The sequence below is a fragment of the Anopheles stephensi genome, chromosome 2 (assembly GCF_013141755.1).
Source record: "Anopheles stephensi strain Indian chromosome 2, UCI_ANSTEP_V1.0, whole genome shotgun sequence".
Classification (NCBI taxonomy): Eukaryota; Metazoa; Arthropoda; class Insecta; order Diptera; family Culicidae; genus Anopheles; species Anopheles stephensi.
In genome coordinates this window covers 71,553,395-71,580,120 of record NC_050202.1, presented here as the reverse complement: position 1 = coordinate 71,580,120, position 26,726 = coordinate 71,553,395, and the positions used below count along the sequence as shown (strand labels likewise).

At 43.1% G+C, this 26,726-nt stretch overlaps 1 protein-coding gene across 6 annotated transcripts; it reads left to right on the top strand.

Moving 5' to 3' along the window:
• The first annotated feature begins 650 nt into the window (after window positions 1–650).
• LOC118504652 lies at window positions 651–26,283 on the top strand. Of its 6 annotated transcripts, none has more exons than XM_036039419.1 (11): window positions 651–939; window positions 2,290–3,506; window positions 17,281–17,869; window positions 17,947–18,239; window positions 18,324–18,488; window positions 19,702–19,785; window positions 19,870–20,145; window positions 21,109–21,261; window positions 21,345–21,451; window positions 23,089–23,529; window positions 23,606–26,283. In XM_036039419.1, exons 2-11 carry the CDS (start codon window positions 3,345–3,347, stop codon window positions 23,703–23,705), a joined length of 2,370 nt encoding a protein of 789 aa, XP_035895312.1. In that variant the 5' UTR covers window positions 651–939; window positions 2,290–3,344; the 3' UTR covers window positions 23,706–26,283. The 6 variants fall into 6 exon arrangements, with proteins under 6 accessions (XP_035895312.1, XP_035895314.1, XP_035895315.1 ...); XM_036039421.1 differs by having other exon boundaries at window positions 651–918; window positions 23,606–26,279; XM_036039422.1 differs by having other exon boundaries at window positions 651–930; window positions 23,606–26,279.
• The last annotated feature ends 443 nt before the right edge of the window (window positions 26,284–26,726 follow it).

The following is a 26,726-nucleotide window of genomic DNA, read 5'->3' as shown; positions in this document are numbered from 1 at the left end:
CACATTGGAAAGGGTTTGAGTAAATAAACAAAAAACTCTCATACACACACACACGCACACCCAAACGACCACCCAGATTACCAACAGATGTGTTTTTAATCGAACTGCTCTCCCCCTAGCCCGACAGTATACAATTTCTGTCAGCTGTTTTTGGCGCAAAACTTTGCTTGTCATTCGCACGGGGGTGGAGGCGCCCGGTGGCGTCCAGTGATATCTGTTTAATTGGTAAACTTTGCTGTGTCTGCTGTCGCTCTGTAGCTGTTTTGCAATCTCAGTTTCGCAACAAAACACCATAGACATGCAACATCCGCCGTGCTCTTTCTCTCGGTTATGAGCTGTCTGGCTGTCTCTTTCCCGCTTCGCACGATTTGCTTACCTTTTTCTCCTCAAGGAAGCGCGAGCTTTAATAATGCTTCGGCATGGAACACACAGCTGGAAAAGCTTTCCCAGCTGTCACCTAGACCATACGCTTTTTGGCCATCACTTACACCAACACTAGCACACGAAGCATGTGTGTGTGTGTGTTAGTAGGTTTGGCGCCGACGCACGACTAACACCTTCAGTCAGTTGATTTCCTGTCGCGTACAGCCTGTCGATGCTATCGGGTTGGTATGTTTCACTGCCACGCAGTGTCTGTGCTGGAAGCGCTTCTTGTCCACGTCAGTAGCAGTCGGCGAAGTGCACTGACGCGGTCGTTTGTTTCACGCGCTCCCGCGTTCCGTTCTGGGCAGAAACTGCACGGCACCACTCAAGCACTCTCTCCAATAACCCCTGCTCAACATCAACAACCTGAAGGTTAGCTGTTTGTGAGGGAACAGCAAAGGGTTCGAGTGTCGTGTTGTGGCCCGTTGTTCACTGCAGCTTAGTTATAGTTAAGCAAGTGGCCGTCGTGCGCTTGGCTACCTCGCTCGCAAACAGGTGCTCTTCGGGGTGAGAAGTGTAAGAAGTGTTCTGTGTTTCTTTCGTTCTGGAGTTGAGGAGTCCTTTGGGAGAGATCCGGGGAAACATAAATTGCACGGTCTATTGACATGGTTAACTCGGCTCTAGGAAAGCAAGGCGCAAGTGGTGTAGACCGAACGTAAAGGTCAACAAAATAAAGACAGGCATATTCGGTAGTGTTTAAAGGTTAACCGATAGCAGGACAGTTCCATTTAGCATCAAACAAACTTGCCCAAATCGTGTTCTATGTTTTTCACTCCCATTTCAAATAATCGTTGAAAGTTTGGCATTTTGAAACTCATCTTTAAACATCTCAGTTGGCAGTGTAAAATTTTGCTCCATGATGACATAATAACCTGTCAAACAGTTTCCATGCAAACCGTGTTGCCCGCGGTTTTTCCTTCCCGTGTTGGGTTCGGTTCGGTGGTTGGCTGAAGGACGCGTGGCGGAGGGTGAGAAAACTAGGAGCAATAGGTGAGAAGGTGTAAACGATCGGGCCGATGAGTGAGTGCCTCTTCCTCGCTGCGTGTGTTTGTGTGTGTGCCTGTGGACGCTTGATAGAAATTGTTGTTTTACTTCCTCTTTTGCATTTTGAAGTGCTACGGGCATTGATTATTTTCACGCGCTACAAATTTCCATTCACCTTGCCGCTTTCTCCATCCGTACTACCAACACACACACACACTGCTAGCTTCTGAGCAGACCGGTTGATGGAGTGTGTATGTGTGTACTGATGGGTAATGTGTTAGCACTTCGTATTCGCTCGTCAATCCGTTTCGATGAGTGATTGAACGGTACTCGGAAGCGTGTGTGTGTGTGTGTTGGTAATTTTCTAAGCTAGACAGGGTGCGAAAGAGCGAGAGAGCTGTTCGTGATCTCAAGTGGCAACATTCTTCTTACCTCATGTGACGATTCTTATGACGGAGGGAAAGTTGGCTGGTACGTGAAACAAACCAGATGGCCACAATACCGCGTTTTTGCGTGGAACGCGTGCTTCTGTTTACGCGTTAAATCTGTCCGCCATCGCTGCACGGCGCGTCAGGGGTTGTGTCGAGATTGTGCGGAAAATTTGATACCTTTGCTTCTCGTTTTTCCGATGCAAAAACCACTTGCTGTTTGGTAGATTCAAGTTAGAGTTTCTAGAAAAATGAATGAATCTTAATATTTGTTTTTAAATTTTCTCTTTGCAAAACTTCTTATGGAGACGCCTGGTGCCTTGTACCGAAGGCATGTGATTTGCTCGTTTTTATTTAGATTTATTACGCAAAATCAATACAAATGCGTCTCTCTACAAAAGCAACGCATCCCTTTTACGTGAATAATGTGTTTTATTGTCTGATTTGAATATAGTGTTCCTTCTAGAGCGCTACAACAAGACACGCCGCATGACAACGTAAAGCAGACCCTCGCCGATAACTCGCCAGTTGTTTGCAACTTCCAGTCCCGGGTCGTAAAGAAAACATGAAGCGAGGGTAGTGAATTTGATATTCCCCAAAGCGGTAGCAATTTTTGGCCAAAAAATCCCCCAAAATAGAACCCGGCCGATACGATCCTGTACACGTCGGGTGCTATCGCGTGCGTGTGTTGGGTGAAAAAAAAAAGAATCAAAGTGCTACCCCACCAACACACACACACACAGTGAGCGACAATTTCCAGTGTGCAAATGTTTTGGTCGTAAAAATCGGCGAGAAACAACAAAAAAAACCTCCCCCGAAAAGCTCGAAGATCGAACCGTGCATCGGCTTCGGGGTATGATGTGAGTGACCGTGCGTCTCCATTACAAGTGGCCGTGTGAGTTCCGCAATGAGTGGTGGCCCATTGTGAGTTTCTGTGTGTGTGTGCGTGAGTGTATGCATGCACGTTTGCTTGGCTGCTTTGGTTTTGGCTTGCGCGCACCCACCGAAGCGCCACCTTGTGCCATGTGCTTTTGTTTACGGCCCACGTGCTTCGCTGGAACGTCGCTTTCGTCGCATTCGTCGCCATCGACGGTGACGTCACACCGTCGTCGGTATCCTTCGGTTACGCTGGCCGTGTGAACGTGTGCTGCCGGATCACGGACGGTGTCCGCCGCCAGTAGCAGTAGTAGCGCGGTCAGTCGTCGCGATGGTTGTACGGTTACGGCTCGTCGATCCACTACTACGCGCGGTGGTGCCACTGTGTACATGTGCATCCAGTAGTGGGTAGGCCTGTGCGTGTGTGCGTGTGTGTGTGTGTGTGCGCTGGTGGACATCTTCTGTCAGTGTGTCAAGGAAAGGGAGTTTTGTTTGCGCGCGTGGTAAACGTGATTGTTTGGAGGCCGTCTGATTCGGGGGGTCTGCCGCGTGAGTGTGTGCAATTTTTTTTTGTGTGTGCTGAAACAAAAAGAAAGTGGCTTTCCCTCATCTTTCCCGGCGTGGATTGTGCACATGACCGGCGAACCAATGACTGCCCGTGGAGCCGTTGCTGGACGCGCACCCCATCTACAGCCCCCACACGCCAACCATCCCCTGCAAGCGCTCCGCACGGACGACATTGAGGTGCAGGTGCTGGAGCAAGGGATCGAGCTTTGCAGTGGCAGCGACCGTAAGGTAAGTGTATCATCATCATCAGCAGTAGCAGCAGCTCCATTTGCCATAATAAAGTGCTCAACAGCTAGCACATGGCACAGTTTCGCGCTGTGCTTTTGATGGTGCCCGAAACGGATGGTGACACACGCGCGACGCTCATTAATGTCAGTGTCAATCAAACGGAATCAATCCGTTCCGCTTCATCACATTAGCTTCGGAGCAGCATTAGCAGCAGCAGGCGGGATTGGAAGCTTGAAAGCAACATAAAACTCTTGAAAACAGAACGATACAAAGGGAAAGGAAACAAACGAGCATGGCACATCCCCTCTACACAGTCTCTAGTTCGCATGGAGCTTTTAGCACCTACTCATAGACTGCTCTTTTGCTCGTGGCTTGACTTATCATTGTGGCGCGCAAAATGGCACAACTGGCGGACAGTTATGTAATCGGGTTGATTTATTTTCCCCACCGTGTTCTAGTACAGGGGTCTCGCAGCTTCACGATGCACATATTGTACTCGAGATAATTTTATTATAAAGTAAAGGTTTATATTCACATCTGATGGTTATCAAAAATTCTTCAGAACTTTTGGAGTGCTGTTAATTATGTTCATGCTATAGTTGTAATTTTGATTGATCGTTTTCGATCCTTTTTGGTTACTCACTCACGACCAGAGATGCCAAACTCTCGTCCTGTCATTTCCGACAAAGGCTTGTGCCCTACAAACTGTTGGTTTCGACTAACACGTTTCATTAGCAAGTCGTTTCTACAATTACCATTAAACTTTCATTGAGTTCTCAAAGCAAACAGTGCTTCTAAATATGTTCAATCTTTTATTTGCATATACTCTACATTAGACACAACTGAAGATGAAAGACTTTAGAAGCGGTCCGGTGGCCGAGGCGATAACTGCGCCGGTCTTCACACGGCAGGATCGGGGTTCAAATCTCATCCATACCGCCTCCCCGTACGCAGGGCTGACTACTTTGCTACGGGTACAATCAAATCACAGAAAGCCAGGAATTGGAAGGCCGAGACCTCTCGAGGCAGAGTGCCAAGGAAGAAGAAGAAGAAAGATGAAAAAGACAGGCTGATATTTTGTTTAATCATCATTGCAATGTTAAACTTAAATTTAGTTGTCATGTTGTAGAGTTGCTCGTTGTTGCAAATATCCCAAAAACACGATTAGAATATGCTTTATGGTTATAATTACTAAACAGAAGCTACAAATCACAGGTGTGCAATTTCCGAATAGTTGTTTGAGTACGAGGTTTGTATGTCCTATCCAAGATATAACTATTTGGTCTCGGCTGAATTCGCCGTCGTTCTACGTGTGAACAGAGAGTTTAATAAGACGCAGTGAACGGTTCAGAGAGCATAACCAGCATTCAGAGAGCATTGTTCCAAGTGTTTGAGAGGTTTAATTTGGTCCAAAGGAGAAGGATAGACTTTAGATAATGGGTTGTTGTTGATTGTTGGTTCCTTTCTGCTTTGGCTAACAAAATAGGGGTTAAAGTTTCTTGCTCTTGAAGTCCAATGTGTGTAGGAACTTGACAGATGTTTGGAGATGGAATGGGAGGTCTTTAAGCATTATTCTTTTCGCACTATGTCTTCTGCTGCTATAAGAAAGGCTGAGGCTTCTGGCTATTAGAGAGACACAAATGTGTGTCGTGGGAATGAAAAGACACTGTCCCCACTTCCGATAATATAGCTCAGCCAGGTTTATCCTTCACGGTAGAGTCGACATTAAGAATGATATGGTTGTTGAGTTAGGCTGCTGTTCTCTTCTTGGATGGATCTTGAGCTCCCATGTTCCAGGCATGACACATTCAAAATAAAGAGTAAATAAATACTTTATTGATTAAATCTGATTGATAAGATCTCTGCAGACTGCAGTTTGGAGACCCCTGCATTTAGCATGACATTTTCACCGTGACTTTGCGGTACAGGTTTTTGGCGAGTGTGTGTGTTGAAGTTGTGCTCTGTCGAAAGCGTCGTCTGCTGTAAATTGTTTATTGATGGTTTGGTTGGTAGCTGTTTTATGTTGTTTCTTTCGAGACAGGTAAATAACGTCTACCTGGTGAATGATGGAGGACATGCATAGTAAGTAGTATGATGGAGGACATGCATAGTAGATAGTAAGCAGTAGCTGGACAAAAAACAGACCATTTCCTTCACTTAGAGTTGAACTATTTCGAGCAAAATTCACACAAAATTTTTATAAGTTCAAACTCCAATTAAAGATATGTTTTTACAGAGCTTAGTATAGTTAGCAAACTCCTGCCGAACGACCTCAATTACACCAACCAAGTTACAAATTATCCATTGATCAAATTGTGTCCGTTCACCCGTAAAGCGGAACGATAAAATCCTACCGGAAGTCGGCTGGCTACCACCGGCATCTCGTTGCTTCAATTATCTCTTTCGGGTCCTTTCGAATCGACCTCGGTGCTCTGTACGCGTGTGGGAGCACTTTTTTTCCCCTTCCCATCCCAATTGAAAATTGGTTCCATCACGCAAACTTAATGGACCGTGCAAAGGATTGGAAAGCAATCGGTACGCACAGCAATGTGTGCACGCTTTGGGTGGAGGGCACAAGAAGTCACCACAGCAGACGAAGAAGACGGTCCACCATGAAAGCTATTATAATGTTTTTTTAGATGCAGGAAAAATGAAGCACAGGAGACACATAAACGTGAAGCAGAAGAAAAGCAGAAGACTGCGCTTAATTGAGCGAGATGGCTGATTTATTGTGACTTAGCCCTGGTCGATCACAGTTAGAGGGTACTTATAAAATTTAATTTTTGTTAGTTAAATGAGGGCAGATTTTATTTTTATTTTTGGTTATAAATCAAGACTGGTGCCATTTAAAAAGAACAATACAAAAAAAACTATTTCAAAGAGCCGTACACGGTACGACCATTTGGTTTCGGTTCTATTGGAAAAGTTTTACCCGATAGCCATTTCCCTACGGTAATTTTTTTTTTTTTTTTATTCATAAAGAACGGCCTGGCCGTATTGCTATCCCTACGGTAATTGTGGTGCAGTGTTTTTTTTGGTAGTATTTTCCTTCCGTTGCTGTATTTATGGTTTTAATTGGCACTTTACCGGCTCCCGTTTACCGAGCTTACACCGGTAAACAAGGTCTGCTATGACGAAACTTACCTGTTTGGCTTCCGTACACCGGCAGAACCGAGTAGCATCTATCTTGATAGCGAGACCGTATTATTTTGTTTCCTTAGTTTGGTCACAACAATAGACAGAGCTAGGTTGGTCGGTTCGTTTATGAACAGCTGGTGACAAGGGTGTATTTTATTCCTTGCTTCAAGTTTTTCTTTTACACCCTTGCACGTCGTTTGCCGATGGCGAAGAGCTGTTTCACCTCTTTATCCCCACCCTGTCACTGTTTTATTTAGTGAGTAGCTTTTTCTTTTCTGTGTGTGTGTGTGTATTTGAGTGTCAGCTTTTAAGTAATTTACACCTCCGGCATCGATCGGGAGATGGTTTGCCGAAGGCAAAAGCATCTGTCCTACCACGAGTCTCCGTAAGGGGAACCCAACACAGGGCAGGTTCGTACTACTGCAGGAAATATTTTCTCGTCCAAGGAAAACGCAAACTTCTTGAGCCAACTTCCAAAAAGGGCCCTTATTTTTGCTCGAATTGTTCCCGGTTAAGGAGGAAGGACACGATGCTGAAAAAGCTGTTTCGACTGTCTGGACGATGGAGACGCCTGGTGGTTCATGCCTTTTGCGTAGTTGGTTTAATATTTCGGCGCTCATATGTGCGCGCGAAAGTGCCCATTTGTTGGCCGCAGGGCAGGCAGCTAAAGAAGTAGGAAACAACGCACTCTCCCATAAGCAGGGGTTTCTTGTCATCATGCCTTCCAACATGCCTTTGCGCCCGACAAAAACCGGAAGGCAAAACGCACGTAATTTATGATTGCACAACATTAAATAAGTAACGAGTGGTGCGCTCCCGGACGATGGACTTTTGCCAAATGGGAAGCACCGTACAGTGCTGGAAGGATGCTGCGAAAAGTGCTTCGTTAGCAGAGGCCACAGTCACCGCCATATCGGAAAAGGATCCCCAGGACTCTCCACGGGCAAAGGGTAAAGACCGGGGAGGGGGTTTGTTCCGAGCAAAAGTTTTCTGATATGTGTGTGTGTGTTTGAGTGCGTGTGTGTGTGTGTGTTTATACAAGGCGGCCATTCAAGCACTGATTGAATTGGTAATTGAATAGGGATAATAAGATTGCTTCGTAGATTATCCACTTATATCACCTAGACCGTACAAAAAGCTTTTGATTATTACGATGCAAACAAATCAAGCTAGCTGTTTGCGTGGAGTGAGTGGGCAGTTCTTTCTTGGTTTTTGTACTCTCTGTAACTTTCAGTAAAAAAAAGACTGCTTACAAAACCATCCCATTGTCATTACATGTGTGTTCTGACACCCGGCCATATAGCTATGTGTAGCTCGGAAAAAAGTTTTAATTGCGATTCCAAGCATGTACACCAGTGCACGCTCTCGCTCTCCCTATACTTCCCGCTATTTTCCTGTAGTGCCACTTGTCCGACGATCGTTTGCATGTAAATGATGTACAGTTCTTGCCCTCGCTCAACGAGCAACCGTACCAATGTTTAACAATGTTCTGGTGCTCTGCTTTAGCTCTGCTTCCTAACCCCAACGCACGCAACCACACTTCAAGTCATTTCAAGTCATTTTGTATTATCGGATATCCGACCCCCGCCTTACACATTGTGCTCCCGCTCAAAAGGAAGTTGTTGACAACCGGTGGAAGGCGATGGAAGTAAAACTTTACCCACTTCAACCCTCAACAGAACCAGCATCCCACTAGGAAGTTGGGAACTGTGTAGCGAACCTCGCGTCTTCACATCCGATTCCTTGTCGTACGTGTGTGTGTGTGTGTTTCGAACGAATGCCTTGATGGACATGGTTTTGTCCATGGTGATGGCGGAGATGAAACCTCATTGTTTTCACCCCCTCCCTTCCCGCCATTCGCAGGTACGAACGAACCTGGTTCGTGGAGGCCAACAAAGAACAAACAAAACGCAAGAAAAAAGTCATCCTTCCCATGTTGTGTCCTTCGAAATTCACTCAAGTGTCGGTCGGTGCTCGGTGCTGTAATTTCGCCAAGTGGAAATATTGATCGGTTGCTTGAGAAAGAAAGATAATTTATTGTCATCTGAAGAATGGATCGAACGAGCGGTACAACCAGTGCAAACAATGGCCTCTCCTTCAACACACACGGGACTCACACATCTTCTCGAGGTTTTGTTTGTTTCGGACCCGATGAGGCGATGAGTGTGGTTAACTTTCGTAGCGTGCAGCGGAGCACATGGGATTGAGAAATCTATTCTGCGAGTGATATTGTTCAACTTTCTTCATTACGGATGGAAATTCTGTGGCTCGTTATTTGCTTGCACCAAACAAAACCGGGAAAAGTTTAGCATAGTTTTGAGCTTTGCGGGTGTGGGGTTGAACCGCGGAAGAGGGGTGTCAAGGTTTACTTGAGCGACGCCTGGGTTGAGATGAGTTGAATGATCGTAGAGTATCGTAAGCTCTTTTGGAAGTTGGTAGCTCAACTTGGCTCAACTACTTATCGATTGTTGGGAAAAAGAAGTTAACAGGCATACTCCGTCGGCTAGCAAAGGCGATTGAATCTATCATCAGTTGGTTGGATTGAATGTTTATTGGTTCTTTGGGAGGTAAAAGTTACAAAAGAATGATTAAGGAGTAAGAAGTTGTAAAATAAATTGAATATTATTAATGTATCAGGAGTATAGGGAAGTTCGTGCGGTGGCAAGATCAGATTGTTCCCCTAACTCAATTCACTTTTGTTATATCTGACACTGTCGTTCTTTTTAAGTACTATCATTCCATCCATGGTGATAGTTCATTGAATTCATTGATTCATTGAATTCATCATTTGAAGTGCGAACCAAACAGTATAGTATTGCTCATGAAATGGTATCTTTTGTAGCAAATAAAGCGTTTTGGCTAGGAGTTCTGTTTCATTATTTCGATATGAACAAAACAGTAGCCGAAAGACATCAAATTTTAGTTAACGTCTATGGTATCCATGCCCTGGCTATATCAACGTGTCAGAAGTAGTGTTCAGAAAATTTAAACCCAGTGGAGATTCGATCCTTTCCAGTCGAGATACCCAGTATTAAAAAGGAATCTCTATCCTTTCATGAACGCATTTTGATCAAATGAATAGGGATTTGAATCCCAATCAAACTCAACCAAATGGAACTCAACCAGATTCGAATCGAATCGAATCGTAATCGGATCCTTATTTAATACCAAGCGAATCCCTGTCTAATCCCAATCGAATCAAGAAAGAATCCCAATGGAATCCAAATGGAATCCCAACCGAATTCCAATTGGATTCGAATTTAATTAAATCAAATCCAAATCAGATTCGAATCCCTAAGGAATCCAGATAGCATTTGAATCCGTCATTTGCATCTACAGGCGACAACAAGGCGACAAGTCTTCATACGGCAGGACCGGGGTACAAAACCCATCTGGACTGTTCCCTTGTACTGTGGACTGACTATCCAACCTACCCGGTATACTATAAATGGCAGGCATGACCATGACCTGAGAGGTCTTTCGGCCAAAAAAGAAGAAGAAGATGGAGAAGAGCTGAGATGTATTAAGAGTTGCTTAAGCCAAACTAACCGATAACAGGGGAGGTCTACCGGATGACAATTGATGCGTTTTAGTCGAGTAGCGAAACAAAAACGATCGTAATACGCCAATAGACACGATAAAGTCAATTTGCTTCACTATAATGCTCTGAAACACAGGGCATTTTAAGAAACGTTGTAAAAAAGAGAAACAGAGTCCTACCACATCCGCAAAAATTACAAAAATGGATCGATGCATGGATAGCGGTCAAAGAGTCATTTTTCGGGGGAAAAATCCGTAAATAACCACAAAGATAGGTAAATGTAGTAATTAGCAATTGGGAATACATTGAACACTGAAACACTTACTCACATTTCCAGCATCAATTTGCAAGTATAAATCGCTCAAAATTATTTATAGTCCTGGTAATATTAAGAGAGCCTTCACTTAATATTAATATCGATCTATTTTTCAAGAGCACAAAGTACAATTACGATCACGATTTTCCAATGACAATGTTACTGATGAAGCATTATCCGGTAGAGTTCCAGTTTGACTTGCTTTCTAGCTGTTTTGTGTTTGGCTGCCGAATCTAGGTCTTGTAGTAGTAGCATGAATAATACGTCCACGATGATGTTGCATTAAGCTCTGCCGGACGAGCTTGTTTATGATATTGTATTATTTATGAATGAAGCATGATACGGAGCTTTTTTCCTGCAAGCCTTCACTTTCAAAATAAAACATCTCATCCTGTTCTTTATGGAGCGTAACGATTGTAGTCTAACATCGACCCCCTTTATGTCTAACTAGATATTACCAGATCGGGTAATCATCGCGTAATCCCGAGAATCTGTTTTGTTGGCAGAAACATCACTTCATTTTGAACATAACCAAGCCATTTTCCGACGGTTGATCGAGGTTGTCCGAAATGCTCAATTCATTGCTTCAAACGTCAATACGCTCCCCCCAAATACGTTCCCGAAGGGCTCGTTAAGTTGTTCTACATGCCGGGTCATCATAATCCTGCTGGGCAATTGTCGTAAATCATTCATCGCTTACCATTACGCAATCATTCGTCAATATTCGTCCGGACGTGCCTGGCGCTCACATGTGGTCGGTCCATAAAAGCAAGGCAATCTAACGCCCGGTGAGGTCACGCCCGATGGATGGAAAATGCAATTATCCTTCTTTTGCCTACTATTTCCAACCGATTTGCACACGTTGTGCAGAACATGAACCAACTTTTCCGAACGAGCGGATGCATTCGCACGACGGTACAGAATGACACGTGTGTTTGTGTGACAGTAAAAATTACCAAGCAAAGGTTCTAATAAACAGCCATAGACACAGCGTTCACTGGCATTCAATTAGCGAGCCGTAATTTGTTTTTGCTGCTTTTGCATGGAGTAATATGCATTTTATTGGCGCAGTGTAATAGAACAATCAGTAAATGAGGAAACGTTTTGTACGATGTACCAAGGTTCTTTGCTAATTTGTTTGGTCTAGCACATTCAAGTAGAAGCAGTGGGATTAAATCTGATTTTCGCTTGCCGCGCGTGCTATTCAGACTGACGGTTGAAACACGCGGTAAAGCTTTCGGAAAACAAGAGGAAAAGAAGACCGTTTAATATACTAATAGGGTCAGTAAGTGCTTTGTACAAGGAGAAGTTTTCATCATAAGTAATGACATGAGAGTCTTGTTCAGTGTTACAAGTAATATAAATAGTTTGAAACATTTGCTAAGTCAGTATAAAACAGGGTCGAGAGAAAGTTTGCTATGAAGTAGGTATTAACAGAATTTATTACGATTGTTATCCAATTAGCTCACCGAGTCTCTGCTTATAATCTGAAGTAAAAAGCAGGGTGCACCGATCAGCAATTATGACTTTGCTGAGGGCATTGAGCCGACCGGTTGGACCATATAGGTACCTAGTGACAACTACCCCTTGAGTCGTTTCGTAACACTCTAAAAAATTTGGATATAATCTTTCATATTGATACAATTTATAAATCAAACTTAGCTATACGGCCAGAGCGTCCTTCATGAATAAAAATAAATAAAATAAATCTAAGCCCTACTAAGCTCCTGTTGTGAGGACTTCTTAGGTCATGCCTACCTTTTCTGGCTTATTAGAACTAAATGATAGTAGCTGGATAGTTAGTCAGCCAGCGAGTGACGGTCCGGACGGGATTTGATCCCCGATCCCCGAATAGCTATTGTTAATACTAAATTTAAAACTTTTAAATTCAATTTCGATGCTTTTGGTTCGTTAAGCCGAAGATTATAGAAACAGGATAGAATAGAGAAAGGTTTTAGCAATAAATTCCTCTTTGAACTGATGCACCATACAAGTAAGTTCACACAATTAAGCTCACAAATATTAATCAAAAACCGTTAACAACTTATTTAAAATATTCAACCTAGCATGTCAGGAATAGCTATAACGCTGTTTCACAAGAATCTCGCAAAATAAGAGTAGGAGTTTTGAAATTCTATTACTGAGCGAGAGATTCTTTGAAGTTCGAACGGACGAATGAAGTCAAATCACTCAAAGCTTCACAATAACCAAACAAATCAACGGAACATCCTTTTATTCTGAATTTAATAATGATAAACGTAATTAAACTTTTGATAATTTCTCTAGTGATTGGAATTACTTAAGGAGAGATACAATTTGAGTGAAAACTAGAAATTCAAACAATACAAAGCACTGAACAAAGCACTAAACAGCATCCTACAACAGAAAGCCAAACGCCGATATAATTCGGAGAAGTCGTAAGTTACGAATAAAGTTGATAGAACTTTAAATATGGACAAAATTTTCATAGATATGAGCAGTTATTGAAGCTCCACAACGGAGAGTAATATTCGGCATAGACATAGAAACTTAGAAGTTTCCAATTCTTGCTGTGATATCCGGGATCAAATCTCTGGAGAATAGCTACCCTTTCACTATAGCATTATGATACATTTCTCAGGACATTTTCCCGAACGACTGTACGCAGAATTTCGACATCTCTGCTTAAAGAACCACCGTACAAGAGGCGAACCTATAGCAGCACTCTACCACTCTACAGATAACTTTTTAATGTAATACGATACCGTTTATTGCTTAAGCTAGACACAATTCTGCGCTTAATGTGCCGAGAGTTGGCTTCTATTCGCTTGATTGCTACGCTGCCCTTTTTTGTTTCCGTCATGCTCCGATGCAAACGTTTACCATCGATAACGAAGCACTATCAGAAATATTATTAGCAGAAAAAAAACAACATAAAACACGTAATTGGAATGGACGCTTGTAACAATTCTCGACCAACTTTACCACTGTTGACCTAAAACGAACCATGATGCCTTGCGACGCATAGTGTGCGAATGCGACCGGCCAGCGTCCAGACATACTATTCCACTGCCACTTACAGGCTGGCAGGGAATGTGCAAAATTAGGTTAAAAGAATCGATCCGTACCGTCGCAGCTTCTGGCGTCAAACGGTTTTGCGTTGGAAAGCAACCTTCTGGTTGTCCGATAAGAAATGGGGAAAATTGTGCCAAATCGGCATGGACGAAGGACAACCCGTTCTCGAAACGATATTCTTCCTCCCCAAAATATGGCCAGGCCAACGCTGGGGTTTTCCATCCCCGGCTCCAGAGCTTGATAAACTATTTCCTGTCGTGTTCGTGTCATTTCTTCCTGCTGTGACAGTGTGACATTGCCTTCGGGCAGAGGAAAACCTGACGGGTTTCAATTTTTGAAAAGCAACGACACCATTGCACCATTGCACGTGCCTGAAGTGTACCCGTGCGTTCATTCGATATTAGTTCGAGTTGGGCCAGGTGGTACCGGTTCACGGTACCCCTTATGGACAGGGTGGAATGGATGCAGAAGAGATGTGATTAAATTATTCATTCATACAGCCAAAGATCGGACGGGCTGCTGTGCTGATGGCACGTTGCATAAAGTTTGCACGGTGGCACGGTGGCACGAATTGGAATCACCGGTATGCTTCTTCGACGATGCATTCGAAGAACATTCGTCAACAATGCAGTTTGACACGAGTGGCAACATATTTGAGTAGAAGCTAAGCCGTAAGAAATTTTCCCCCTTTCTTTTTGCTGCTGCTTTGAGTGAGTGAACCGTTTTTTTTTCCCAGCAACGTGCTGAAGTACACAAATTCAATAGAATATGGATAGCATTCCTTTGTATAGCATTTGAAATCAAATACCAACTAAGGCTGGTGGCAAAGCTCCGTCGTACGGTTTTATCTGGAAAATAATCCGAACAAAAAATTATATTAAGCGATTAAGTGAAACAATAGCAACCATTTACAAAACCAATTTTTAAATATCAAAAATATACATTATGAAAGAGGTTTATGAACCTCTCACCGCTTGTGGAGATTGATCTTTCCATAACAGTTTCATAGCTGCGATCAAAGGATTTCCAGAGTTAGTTAGCGATCAGTTGCAAGCAAATTTAATCGATTTTGTTTTAATTTTTATAATTATTCAATAAGATAAAAGTCAGCTTTCTTTTTTTAGACTCATAACAGTCAGTTATCGCGGTATAACCGCGATGTTAGACGCTTTCCCATGGTTTTTTGACACATTTCCAGATACGTTTGTTCTCGTCCCGAGATATTTCTATGTGTTTCGGTAATTTGAGTTCTCGTCCCAAGATTTGTTTAAAGCTTTCCCCTGTATTATTTTTTTATTATTTTTGGTTTTTGACGTGATTGGCAAAACCCTTCCAATAATGATTTCTTACATGATTTTCAACATGATTTGAATGATATTCATATTTTTTATGGTACTTACCTATAGTAAAATGTTGTTGAAACACTCTGTATTTCACCTTTTTTGTTTCTTTGTAAATGGCTCCTCCAGCCCCTAGAAGGTTGTGGCATGCCTTTATTGGCTTCTCGCTCTCTCTCTCTCTCTCTCTCTCTCTCTCTCTCTCTCTCTCTCTATTGGTAGATAGTTGGTCCTGTGTACTGGGAACTGGATAATATTCCTTACATTATTATTAAATTATTAAATATTAGTATATTAAAAACATATTAGTTTTAGCAATACTTTCTTTGCGGCTTCTTCTTCTTCTTCCTTGGCACTACAAAGTCGAGAGGTCTGCCATTTCTGACTTTCTGTGACTTAATGTTACCCCGTAGCAAAGTAGTCAGCCCTGTGTACGGGGAGGCGGTCTGGATGGGATTTGAACCCCGGTCCTGCCGTGTGAAGAGCGGAGCCGTTACCGCCTCGGCCACCGGACCGCCTCAATTGGAAGCTCTTTTAAATCTTTGCAGCTTAGTTTGCAGTAAATTAGCTATAGAGCTATTATAATTTAATATGAGCAATTTGCCTGAAGTTGTAGCGTACTAAAATGAAATTAAAATCAGTAAACGTAAACAAAAATGTAACGGGACACGTAAAAATCAAACAGTAAATAACATTCTTCTTTAACGATCGAATCTGCGATTTCTGGCTTTCTTGACTTGATTTTAGTGGTAATAATCGTTTATTTATAGAGCATTTGGGTCTCTGAGTCCTCATTTACCTCTCGATTGTATAGGTATTCGTTTGACAGTTTTACAGGAAACGTTTAAATTGCTTAGGGGATCGTTTCGAAAGGATAATGGAATATTATCCACGTCCGTTACAGAAATTTCGGGGCACCCTGGTGCCCATCCAGACCGCCTCACCCGTGCGTAGTGCTGACTGCTTTGCTACTGGTAAAATTAAGTCACAGAAAGCCAGAAATGGCTGACCGAGACCTCTCGGGGCTTTGTAGTGCCAAGGAAGAAGAAGGAAAAGTTATGGAAATTTGCAATCATATAATGGAATATTGCAAAAATATAGAAGAATTTTATAATACGTCTCCGGAATTTTGCAACACGCTGTGTTTTAAATAGGTAGTCATTAAGACAACATTTCCAACTAAATTTTGGATTAATCCTGTTTTAATGTGAATGATATGCTGTTTTACACGGCTTTGTGTTATATACTAACAATGCAATGAAATTACGCTGTTTGACAGATTGTACCGAAGGATCGGCATAAAATCATCAACTGACCGCAAAGTATTATAGACGCGTTCCCCAAACTGTTCGGAAAATTCCATAATATGATTGAAAAGATCCATAGTGATTTTGCAGTATTTCACTATTGATTTGAAACATTCCCTTGCTTGATTCGAAGGATTCTCAACACGTACGGCCATTTAGTATTTAAAAATCCCACAAACATACTCTGTTATGTTCCTCTAACCGAGCATTATTTATGAAATGACGTCTAAATTAGTTCTTCTAATTTCACAGCTAATATAGAATTTGTTTATGTTTAAAAAAACAGAATAATTTTTTTCCGTTATAATATCTTGCTCGAATTGTTCTAATCTGATATACAATTAATTTGCATTTCACTTTAGTTGGGAGATATTTTCTCTTGCAAACCATGAAGGTTCACCTGATAATCCTGAGTTTTCGTTGTCAAATATTTCATAGTCCATGAGAGAAGTCCTGTCCATAGCGAGGAGTTTTCTGGGATCCGTTGTACCGGTATTTGAAGTTCTAAGTGTGATGTTCGTTTCTATTTATGTTAACTTGTATGTCACGTGCTTCAATTGCTACAACATCAGAATCATCTACGTCCGTTGGATGTTTTCATATGGATTTTCTGACGCAAAGGCTACAGAGTCTACATCGTGTTTCCCAATAAAACAATTGATATCATCATTTTGACGGGAACAAATAAAGTTTGTGTAATAAAGTAAACGTGTGATTGTCTTTATTAGCCACTCCACATCGGTGTCCGTGCCGCTTGCAGCTGGACCGGATCTATTTTTAAACCGTTAACACCTTTCTTTAGCATTGACGTCAAGGTTCTTAAACAGCTGTTGCTTCGCTCGGTCCTCGGTATCAGCAAAAACACATTCGTTCTTGACACTTACCCGTCTTATTCTTATTGTCCGACTGTCTATTTTACCTTTCTCCCGTATCACCTTTGCATGCATATTTTACAATCCAATTAGCTGCAAGTCACCAACCGTCGGTCACCTGAAGCTAGATGTCCAGTACGCTTATAGCACGCTCTAGCCAACCTAACATAGTAATTGAATCCATTGTACTTTTATTTTCCAACGCTCAGACGAATGCCACCAGTGGTCCATCATCCGGCAGCGCTGGTGGCCCCAAACCACCGACCAATTTCGGACGTGGCCGCATTAGCCTTCAACCATCCACCACCGGCACCACTTCACTCGTCACGGGCGCAGCCAACACCTCCAGTCTAGCGGCGGGATCTAATGGACCAGCCGGTGCAGTTCCGGCCGGATCTCGGATAGCATCGCTCAAAAATCCGGTCGGTTGGGTGTGCTGTGCACCGTGTATTTGGCTGCGGAGTTCTTCGGCCGTCCACAAGATGGCGATAACGGCCGCCACATTGCTCGTCACGTCGCTGCTTGTCGCTTCGCCGATACTGTTTCTGATATCGGCAGCACCCTCACAGCTACCACGCGATTGTTTTGCGGCCGACGAGGACGACTGTCATCCGACACCGGCCCCACCGCCCGTCTGTGCCGATCCGATCTGCCGTGCCGCGGCCATCAGCATATCGTCCCGAATGAACTGGGACGTAGAGCCGTGCCGAGAGTTTAAGAACTACAGCTGCTCCACGATGGAGAGTAGCCTGCGGGCGGTTAAAAGCGCCCAAGAGTTGGCCGATACGCAGATGCAGCGTAAGCTTTTAAAGGGTTTAGCGTTTTTGTAAGGGTATCTTTCTAATCATTTGTACCGCAAACTTCTCACTTCGCAGAGCTGCTTTCGCTTAACACGACGAGCGGCATCTTTCGAAAGCTGGGCCGGCTGTACGGTAGCTGCCTGCGACAGGAACTGAACGACACCAGCATCCGGAGGCGTCTCGATCAGCTCGGTGGCTATCTGCACATCGGATCGGTGGGACCACAAAGCATATCGCCGCTGGTAGCGAAGATTCAAGCGATTGGACCGCTGCCCCTGATCGGCATCTACTACGATCTCAGCTATGGCCGCAAACCCCAGACGCTGCTGATCATCGATGGACCAAACACGCCACCGAACATACTGGAGGTAAAGCGTCATCCGAATCGTCTAGGAACAGTTTGATGATTCAACTCCGGCTTGCCTTTCCCCTAATGATACCTTTCGTCATAGAATCCGGTTCGTTGGAATGGACCAAGGGCACCGCCCTATGACGTGGACGAGGTGCCGGAGCTGCTAGACGAACTAATCAATACATTTCTACCGTTGGGGCTGAGCGCCGAACAGCGGCAGTCGGAACGGAACCTTATTTTTAGCTTTATTCGTGAACTCAATCAGGTAATAAAAACATTCACACATAGTCAACTGCTGGATAAAGAAACAACCACCCAAAAAAAAAAATGGTGACGTAAATGTAGGCTCGCAGACTAAATAGTGGAGTGTGGGCCCTATTACGTGAATTCCATCGCTGACGTGGTCCTTAGGTGTAGCATTTTATTAGGTCTCTGAAGAGCAGAAGGTTCTATCTTTACGAGGTGTGGTCAGAAATAGTGAAGGAGGTCGTTTATCAACGAAAATAACGCCAATACTTCGGACAGAGAGTATCCCTTGGGATCGATTCTCGAATGTATGGAATTATTTTGAATATAAAACATATAAAATGCATGTTCATGTTTGAGATTGCTACTGCGTGACACATGAAACCGATCTGATCTTTAGTGATGATATCGGAATGAATTTGTTTGTATGTAGTGATCCATTGGGGAAGTCTTAAAAGCTTATAAATAGGATTCAATTTCGCTCTTTAATTACTTGTTTGAGTCATGATTTAGCATTTAAGTCGACTATCAATTAAAATCAAGGTTATAGTAGAAAATCTATATATTTTATGGCTTTTCCTAGGAAGAGGTAACTCTTTAGCTAAAGATTTTGGCTTTATTTTTAAAACCAATAATTGGTGTAGTTTTTTTGATAATTATTTGCCTGTATACTTACTTACCTATCAGGCGCTATAACCTTTATAGTCTTCCCCTTCTGAAGAAGTCCTGGATATTACCTATATTCTAGCTCTATCATTTCCAATATCCTAGGACGCATCAGCACCATAACTATGATGCAATCTAGGCCTAAAAGGCCTTATCTGTCCATGTCTAACAGCCTAGAAAGAATTTATTGGTTGGGTTGTCCGACATCATTCTCTTGACATGGTCAACCCTCTGGGGCCTCTCTTTTTGAACTCCGGGTCTGCCTTGTGAAGACCGGTCCCGCAGTCGCCTCTACCACCGGGCAGGCCAACTCTCAAGCCTATTGTGATCAAATAGAGATATATTCGCTCAGGTTAAAATATAAGTAAAAATGATTTTTGCTTATGTAAACAACAGTTTGTAAGATGAAATTGAAGCAGTAAAAATTGATTTAAAATATTTGTGACCATCCTTGAGCTTTTTCGGGCTAATGCGTCCGATTGAATTCTTAAAAGGAGGTTTACATAAAAAAATCCGTTGGTCGTTTAAGTCCTTAAAAAAAGATTAAATCCCATATCCTTCCACAGATTCGACGAAATTATGTACAGCGGGACTTTACCACCAGCTACGTCCTCAACAACGTGACCGCCCTCGCAAATGCTCATCCTTTTGTAAGTGAAAGGCAACCGACAACTCACTGAAAACTTGAAACACTATTTGCAAACTTCATTTCCTTTCACTTGCTATTTTCTTAGCTCGCGTGGTCCGAACTGGTGCCGAGCAACTGGACCGGTCCGATCGTGATTCGAAGTCCCGAGTACCTGCGCCAGCTACGAAAGCTACTGCTGCAGTACCAAAACCGTGTGATCCACAACTCGCTGCTGATGCTGTTCGCGCTGAACACGCTACCACCCGGCCGCCCGTCACCTTTGGTGTGTACGCGAGCGACGAACTGGGCCCTGCCCGAAGTAACGTCCGCCCTGTTTGTGGCCCAGTACAGCGAGGAGGTCATTCGGCACGCTATCCAACGGGTAAGTTCCAACGGGTTCAGGGTTATGGAATTGGGTTAGGGAAAGCTCTACGGACCTTCAGACTCCGTTTAACCTCCCGTGCACGCTATCCTTTGACCGTGTTTGACCGTGAAAAGGTCTTTCTTGGGGAACTACAAGATGGGGGGGAATCAATTAACGTAACCCTCATTAGCGGGAATCAGAACAGCCCGGTTTCGGTCTGGTTTGAATAGTGGATTGAGTTGAGCTGTTGTTGAGCTACTATCAGAACATGAAGGCGTGTAGTAATGAGTAACATTTATGCTATCATTATATTTCTGCTTACTAATGTGTACTTGGAGGGATGTAACTTCATCGCCTTAGCTAGCTTTTGGTAAACGTTTCACATTTTTGACATCAGTTCCAAATCTTGGCAGAGCTTCCCCATCTAATCCCGCGACTAGTTGCCCATCTGCCTCTTTCCTCGAGCAGCTCCACAGTTTAAGGCATCTCTATTCACTTCCATTCTCTCCGTGCCCGGTGCCACAGTATATGGAACGTCAAAAGTTTGACAGAAATAAGTAAGCAAGCAAGCAAAAAAAAGCAAAAACCGGCCTCTGTGTACACGAAAACATCCCTCATGACATGATTTATGCATGCTCGCATGGCAACAAAACGATAACATCATTACTCATCCGCTATGTAACATGCGTTTAAAGGTTAATTTACGAGCACGCAGCATTTACGGAGCGGCCTGTTTTGCGACCGAAAAACGACTCCCGGCCATCCGGTTCATCCCAGATGAGCCATAAATCTGGGCCACGGTGTAATTTTGTGATTTTCTGCAATATCTGCTGGTGATTTGATTTACCGCCCAATGGAACCGTTTGCCCGCACTCGCACGAAACCCTCACGCCGCCAAACTTCAGGATACGAATTGAAGACTATTTTTTTCCTTCTCGTCATTCCATCTCGGTTTGCTCTCCTTTTTTCTTCGGTCGGAAGACGGAAGAAATGTTCGAAAACATGAAGCAACATCTGAAGCGGGCCCCATCGTTGCGAGGCGCAGCACTGGTGCGACTGTCCCAGCTGAAGGTGCAGGCCAAAGTTTGGCCCACGTTGTTTAACCGGACGGAAATCGCTTCCGTGTTGGATGAGGTGAGTAGCTGTAGTCGCGGTCCTGCGTGTCCTGTCTTAGAGGAATAACTAACAGGTTGGGGATTTTTCTTTTCCGCCCGCAGATCGAAATCAGCTCGGACAATTGGTTCGAAAATGTGCTGAAAATCTACGAAATCAACAACAATCGCACGAAAGCGGTGAACTTTACCGTGGACTCTTCGCAGACAGCGTAAGTAGATCTAGGCACGCAAAGTATGTTGTGTTTATTATGATTTTATTTTTAAAGATATATTAGTAATGATATTGATCAGTTTTTGCAACTAACAACGTATTTATATATCTATATCTCATTATGGCGGAAAACAGGATATTTCATAGTTAAAGCTCATCTTACATACATTTAAAACGGTCTTAGTCCACTGCAGGATTTCTTTCAACCAACCTCATACCAAACGTTCTAAAAAGATTTCACATTTTCACTGAGCCGTCTTGCGTCTCTTTTGTATGACTTGAATAAGCCAACTGAGCTTTTCAAGTCATAGAAACAATAGTTTGGCGATTTGTTTTATTGAGGGCACTGTCGAGGTGATAGTCCTTCCTATTAATCGTGGCTATGTCGTTTTTGTAGAGGTGTGGGCAGATTCGTCAGATACGTCAGAGGCATATTTACTGGGTCAGTACTGGGACATCAAATATTTTGTAAAATCTGTGGCAGCTCATCCCTGTTCTGCCATTTTTTAAGCATACCATTGTCGTTTATCAACTCACAGAGCCGGTGCCTGTGAAGCTGTTATTTGGTTCATTGCTTCACGATCTGTCACATGGTGAGGATTTGGATTCCAACTGTATATTATATAGATGTAATAAATCGTTCTTTTTAGATAAGGGAAAATATTTTCAAGACTGTATTTGACATCACAATGTCAGGACTATCCAACTACGTGTTATTAGGATATCTAGTTAGTCATTAGTTGGCCGGTGTGACTTAGAAAGTCGTTCAGCCAAGAAAAGGAAAAAACAGTGCTTCAAACAGAAATCCGGACACCTTAAAATCGAGCAATTCGACCGAGCGCACCCAGGATAAGGTGCCCTTTCACGGCTTGGAGAACGAAATGTCTCTGAACCATCGTGAATTGAATTATTCATGAATAAAAAAATCGAGCAATTGCTGGACTTTGAGGGCGATTTTCTTAATACAGTCATCATCAATTTATTTTCGCTCATCTTGTGATATTCAAAGCTTATTGAAAATCGGTTGCCAAATGGCCGAAATGCACAAATTAGTGCAGAAAGTCCTTTTTTTGGGAACCAAACGGAGATCCGGACAGTAGGGCCTGTGACTTGTTTTTATCCGAAGCAAGGTACTCAGTCATCCCTGCGTACGGAAAATCGGTCTAGATGGGAGTTGAACCCCGTGTGAAGACCGGCTCCTATGTCGCCTCGATCACCAGACCGCCCTATACGAGTATATAGTCTTAAAATTGAATTAAATTTCAAAATCCTTTATTAAGCATATTTTAATGGATATAAATGAACTCTAATAACCCTATTACGAGTGGTAATTTTGGTTGGAATAATACCCCTCATGTGTGACAGAAAATCCCATGCTGCACGTCTGATAGCAGCAAGAATTATTCTACTTTTCCATATTGACCGAAAGTAAACAGGTCGAGCCGAATTCATTTTTCTCCTACATGGTAACTTCTGTCAAAATTGCCACGTGTAATAGGCCTATAAAAAAGAGAAGCATTAAAGCGATTTTCTCATTATTGTATTATTGGGAATTTATATTAGTTCTTCTTCAATTTTATTTTTTAAAAACCCGAAAAAAGTCTGACTTTTAAACTATTCACCCTCCGTTTCCAGGTACGCCTATCCACAAATTTCGAAAGTATTCTACGACACCCTGTCCCACTCGATCGTCGTACCCCTGTCGGTGATCCTGGTGCCGTACTTTAACCCAGTGCTTCCACCGTACCTGCACTACGCCTCGCTCGGCACCACGCTCGCCAAAGAGATCCTACGCTCCATCACGAAAGCGTTCGAGACGAAGATTATGCAGTGTGTGCCGGGCGCGGTGGCCGTCTTCTCGAACGCCAGCCGGATGGAGCTGCTAATCCATTCGGGCGGGTTGCAGATCGCGTACCACACGCTCCTGTCGCTGTCCGGACCGATCAAGGGCATGAATCGGCTGCTCGGGTTGAGTTTGACGCCACCGCAAATCTTTTTCCTGATCTCCGCCCAGCAGCTGTGTGCCGAATCCGACTACAGTGGGATCGATGTCAATTCGAGCGATTTCGATGAAATGTAAGTGTAAGCGCCAGCACCAGAGATTGAAGGGCTGATTTGATCAAAAGTGAAATTTTCTCTCCTATCATTTTAGACTTGCCTGGCTTATTTCGCAGGGCGGCAGTGCATCCGATGTCTTTCAGTGTCATTCGACCACTAAGTTAAGTTACCAGAAGAATTGCGACATATGGTAGACGAACGGGGACGTCCTGTGCGTCGCTAGCAGCGGCAGAACTGATGAGGAAGAAGTATCTGGTAAAACGGTAAAACAGAAAAAAGTTCTAGTGATAATGAAAGGAGCAATCTTTCGTAGCAAAATAGGTATTAAATCAAACACAAACAAAATGAGGAAACACACCTTAAAAATTTGGGCGTTAAGGGGAATAGTAAACAATTGGAGAAGGAGAAACCACTGATAGGAGAAAAGAGGTAGAACATTTTAGCCATCAAACAAGGTGATAGTGATAGTGAGATTGGAGTAGGAATAAATTCTATCGTCTGCTGCTATTTATGCTATGTTACATACTTAACGAGAGAGCAATTTAAAAACATAACGTACAAACCGTTGCCATATTTCCGTGCGAAAGCTTTAATATGAGATGAGTTGCTATATTAGTTTGCCATGTTGTAAATTATCCTTCCAGACGCGTAACAACGTTCCAGGAAAGCGGGAAGTAACTTGATCGGAATAGTAAGTCAATTAGGTTATGGTTTGCGGGCAGTGTAATAGTTTGGATTGGATTCGCGGTGAATGTTAGCGGTGTTAGACCGACCGACCAGTAGTTCTTGATGGATGTCGTTAGATGGGTGATTGTTTAGTTTTGTTTTGTTGCTTACGTTAATGTAAGGGGCAGACAGTTGTTGTTGAAGTGTGTCCCCAAGGTCCCCGTGTGCCGTGTCAGCAGTTGTATTGCGATAATAGTTTATTAGCCTGTAAATGTTGAGAGAGAGAGAGAGAGAGACCGTGACAATATATCCACCACCGAACCGAACGGGCTGGACGGAAGGAAACCAGTGAGGCTTAATCTAGGCGAAAATTGAACTATATTGAAGGTAGACAAAGCTTCGGAAGAGATTTGGTGAAGAAATCCTTGCGAGATTTGTTTTTAATCGGAGTAGCAGTGTAGAGATGTTGGGCGAGAGTATAGGAATGGATCGGGCACTAGATAAGGGTACTTGTTACTGGTGTAATCTAGCGTTGTGCATTTGATATTATAATTTTCAGAAAGAAACACCTTCACCAGATATATACACACACACGCGTACCGAATCTTACACATTTAGTGTTGAAAGCCTGTCCTGTTTGTAGTGAAAAAGGCTGGCCAAGCACGTAGTACTGCCGGTGTGCAGCGTACAGTACATATACAGTGGGTCGTTTAGAAGTATCGGGAGGAAGTCATAGGGCAGGACATAACTGAAGAAGAAAGAACAAAGAACAAATTTACAAACGTCCTACGGATATATAACAAAGGTCCGCGCCCTCCCCCCTCTCCCCAATTTTTTGCTAGTGGAATTAATGGTAGGACACACAAACAGCACACGATGAACACGCTATCGGAATTGAACGTACATTTAGTAGGTTGAAAGCATGGAAGTAAGTGCGTTACAAAAACAGAGAAAGAATGCTGGGATTCACCGATATCAATGTAGAGCTGTAGCAGCTGTAGCACGATATTCTAGAATGTATTAGCAGCTACTAGTAGCACACCGAACGAAGGGGACGAAATCAACTCGAAACTTCGATTTATCACAAGAATCACACACACGCCCCCGGTAGGATTCTCCAGCAGCTGGGCAAAGCAAACCAAACAGCAACCGAAGAAGTGTACCTTAATGTTTCAACTACATATATATCTCTCTGTCTCCCGGAAGAACTGAATGTGGCGATGTGAGGATCGTGACTAGTGAATTCGAAAAAAAAGAAATCGTAGTTTGTCGTTCAAATTCACGGTTGCAGTTATCAGGTCACACAACCCATCATCCCCAGGATGGAACATTAGCTCATTTTACTAGCGGATACACTTTTGAAGAACGCGCGTGGATCGTAAACACGTGACACATAAACCGTAGGATATAGGGAGTACGAGTACGAGGTGAGTATGTAGTTCAAACCCCAGAGACACACTTTTAAAGCTATTTAGGATGTGTAAAATCGGAAAGCAAGAAGAACAACCCTCACACAAACTCAATTTTAAGAAGAGAAAACACCCAAATTAGGCTGACCATAGTTAAGTGATTTTAGTCGTTTTGGTTGTTTTTAAATAACAAACACACGCATTCATCCCACTGAGAGCTTAATGACAATTATAGGCAAGCGTAATGCCACTGAACCACAGACATTGGACATTGGTCGCGTGCATTTAAGTTGTTCAGTACTTACATGTTCCAAGTATTATTGAGTCAGCGATTTGTCAAATTCAAACAGGATAAAGCTGAAGCAACCGACGCACGTGGCCACGTTGGTACACGTTGTAGCAATCCTTAGCAAATGGTGCCAAAGCATGTGAAAACTACGTGTGAATGTTAGTGTTTGAAGATTTGATTAGTGTTACGCAAGGGGAAGTTTAGCAAATACACAAACACACACATAGAAACGCGGGAGCGGGTCAGTAAGATGGCGTAAACTGTTGATAATATTCCCTTTGGTAGGCTGTATCGTTGGGTCGAGGGAGAGAAAGAGAGAAAGAGGACGTCAAGGAACAAACTGCAATGCGATTATACTGAGATAAAAATTAGCAATAAACACTGGAAACCAATGTTCGATAAAAGCAACGACTCGTCGCGTTCTGGTTCTTCAATAGAAAAAAATAGAATCCACCATCAGATAATAGTAAGCGGAGTAAAACTTTAATTTATTCTGTCCATTCACCCCACAGCAATCGCACACTCATCATTGATCTCCCTCCCCTATCCATCATTCAAATTTCGCCACATCATCTCGTCAACGGCCAATTTTCACCGTTCGCAGCATTTAATTGGTTGCAAAATTGATGCAACATTTAAAATCGCTGATCGCTAACGACGCGCCAAATCCAAGGGAACCGCGGTTCTGTCTTGCCGGATGCTCTTCTTGCGATCAATCAGCCCGCTAATCTTTGACAAATTGACAGCTGCTCCACCTTTGGATGGCACTGGGTCGGACGTTCGTCACTGCTGTGGGCTGTCAATCAGGTTGCGGTTGATGAGTGGTAAATTAATTTCGCACTTTGATTTAC

Excerpts from the sequence above, each read along its gene's own strand:
- LOC118504652 (XM_036039419.1), top strand. The coding sequence starts at position 3,345 with ATGACCGGCGAACCAATGACTGCCCGTGGAGCCGTTGCTGGACGCGCA. Across the intron at positions 18,240-18,323 it reads CGCCACCGAACATACTGGAG|AATCCGGTTCGTTGGAATGG; the intron begins GTAAAGCGTCAT and ends CTTTCGTCATAG. Across the intron at positions 23,530-23,605 it reads TCGAGCGATTTCGATGAAAT|ACTTGCCTGGCTTATTTCGC; the intron begins GTAAGTGTAAGC and ends CTATCATTTTAG.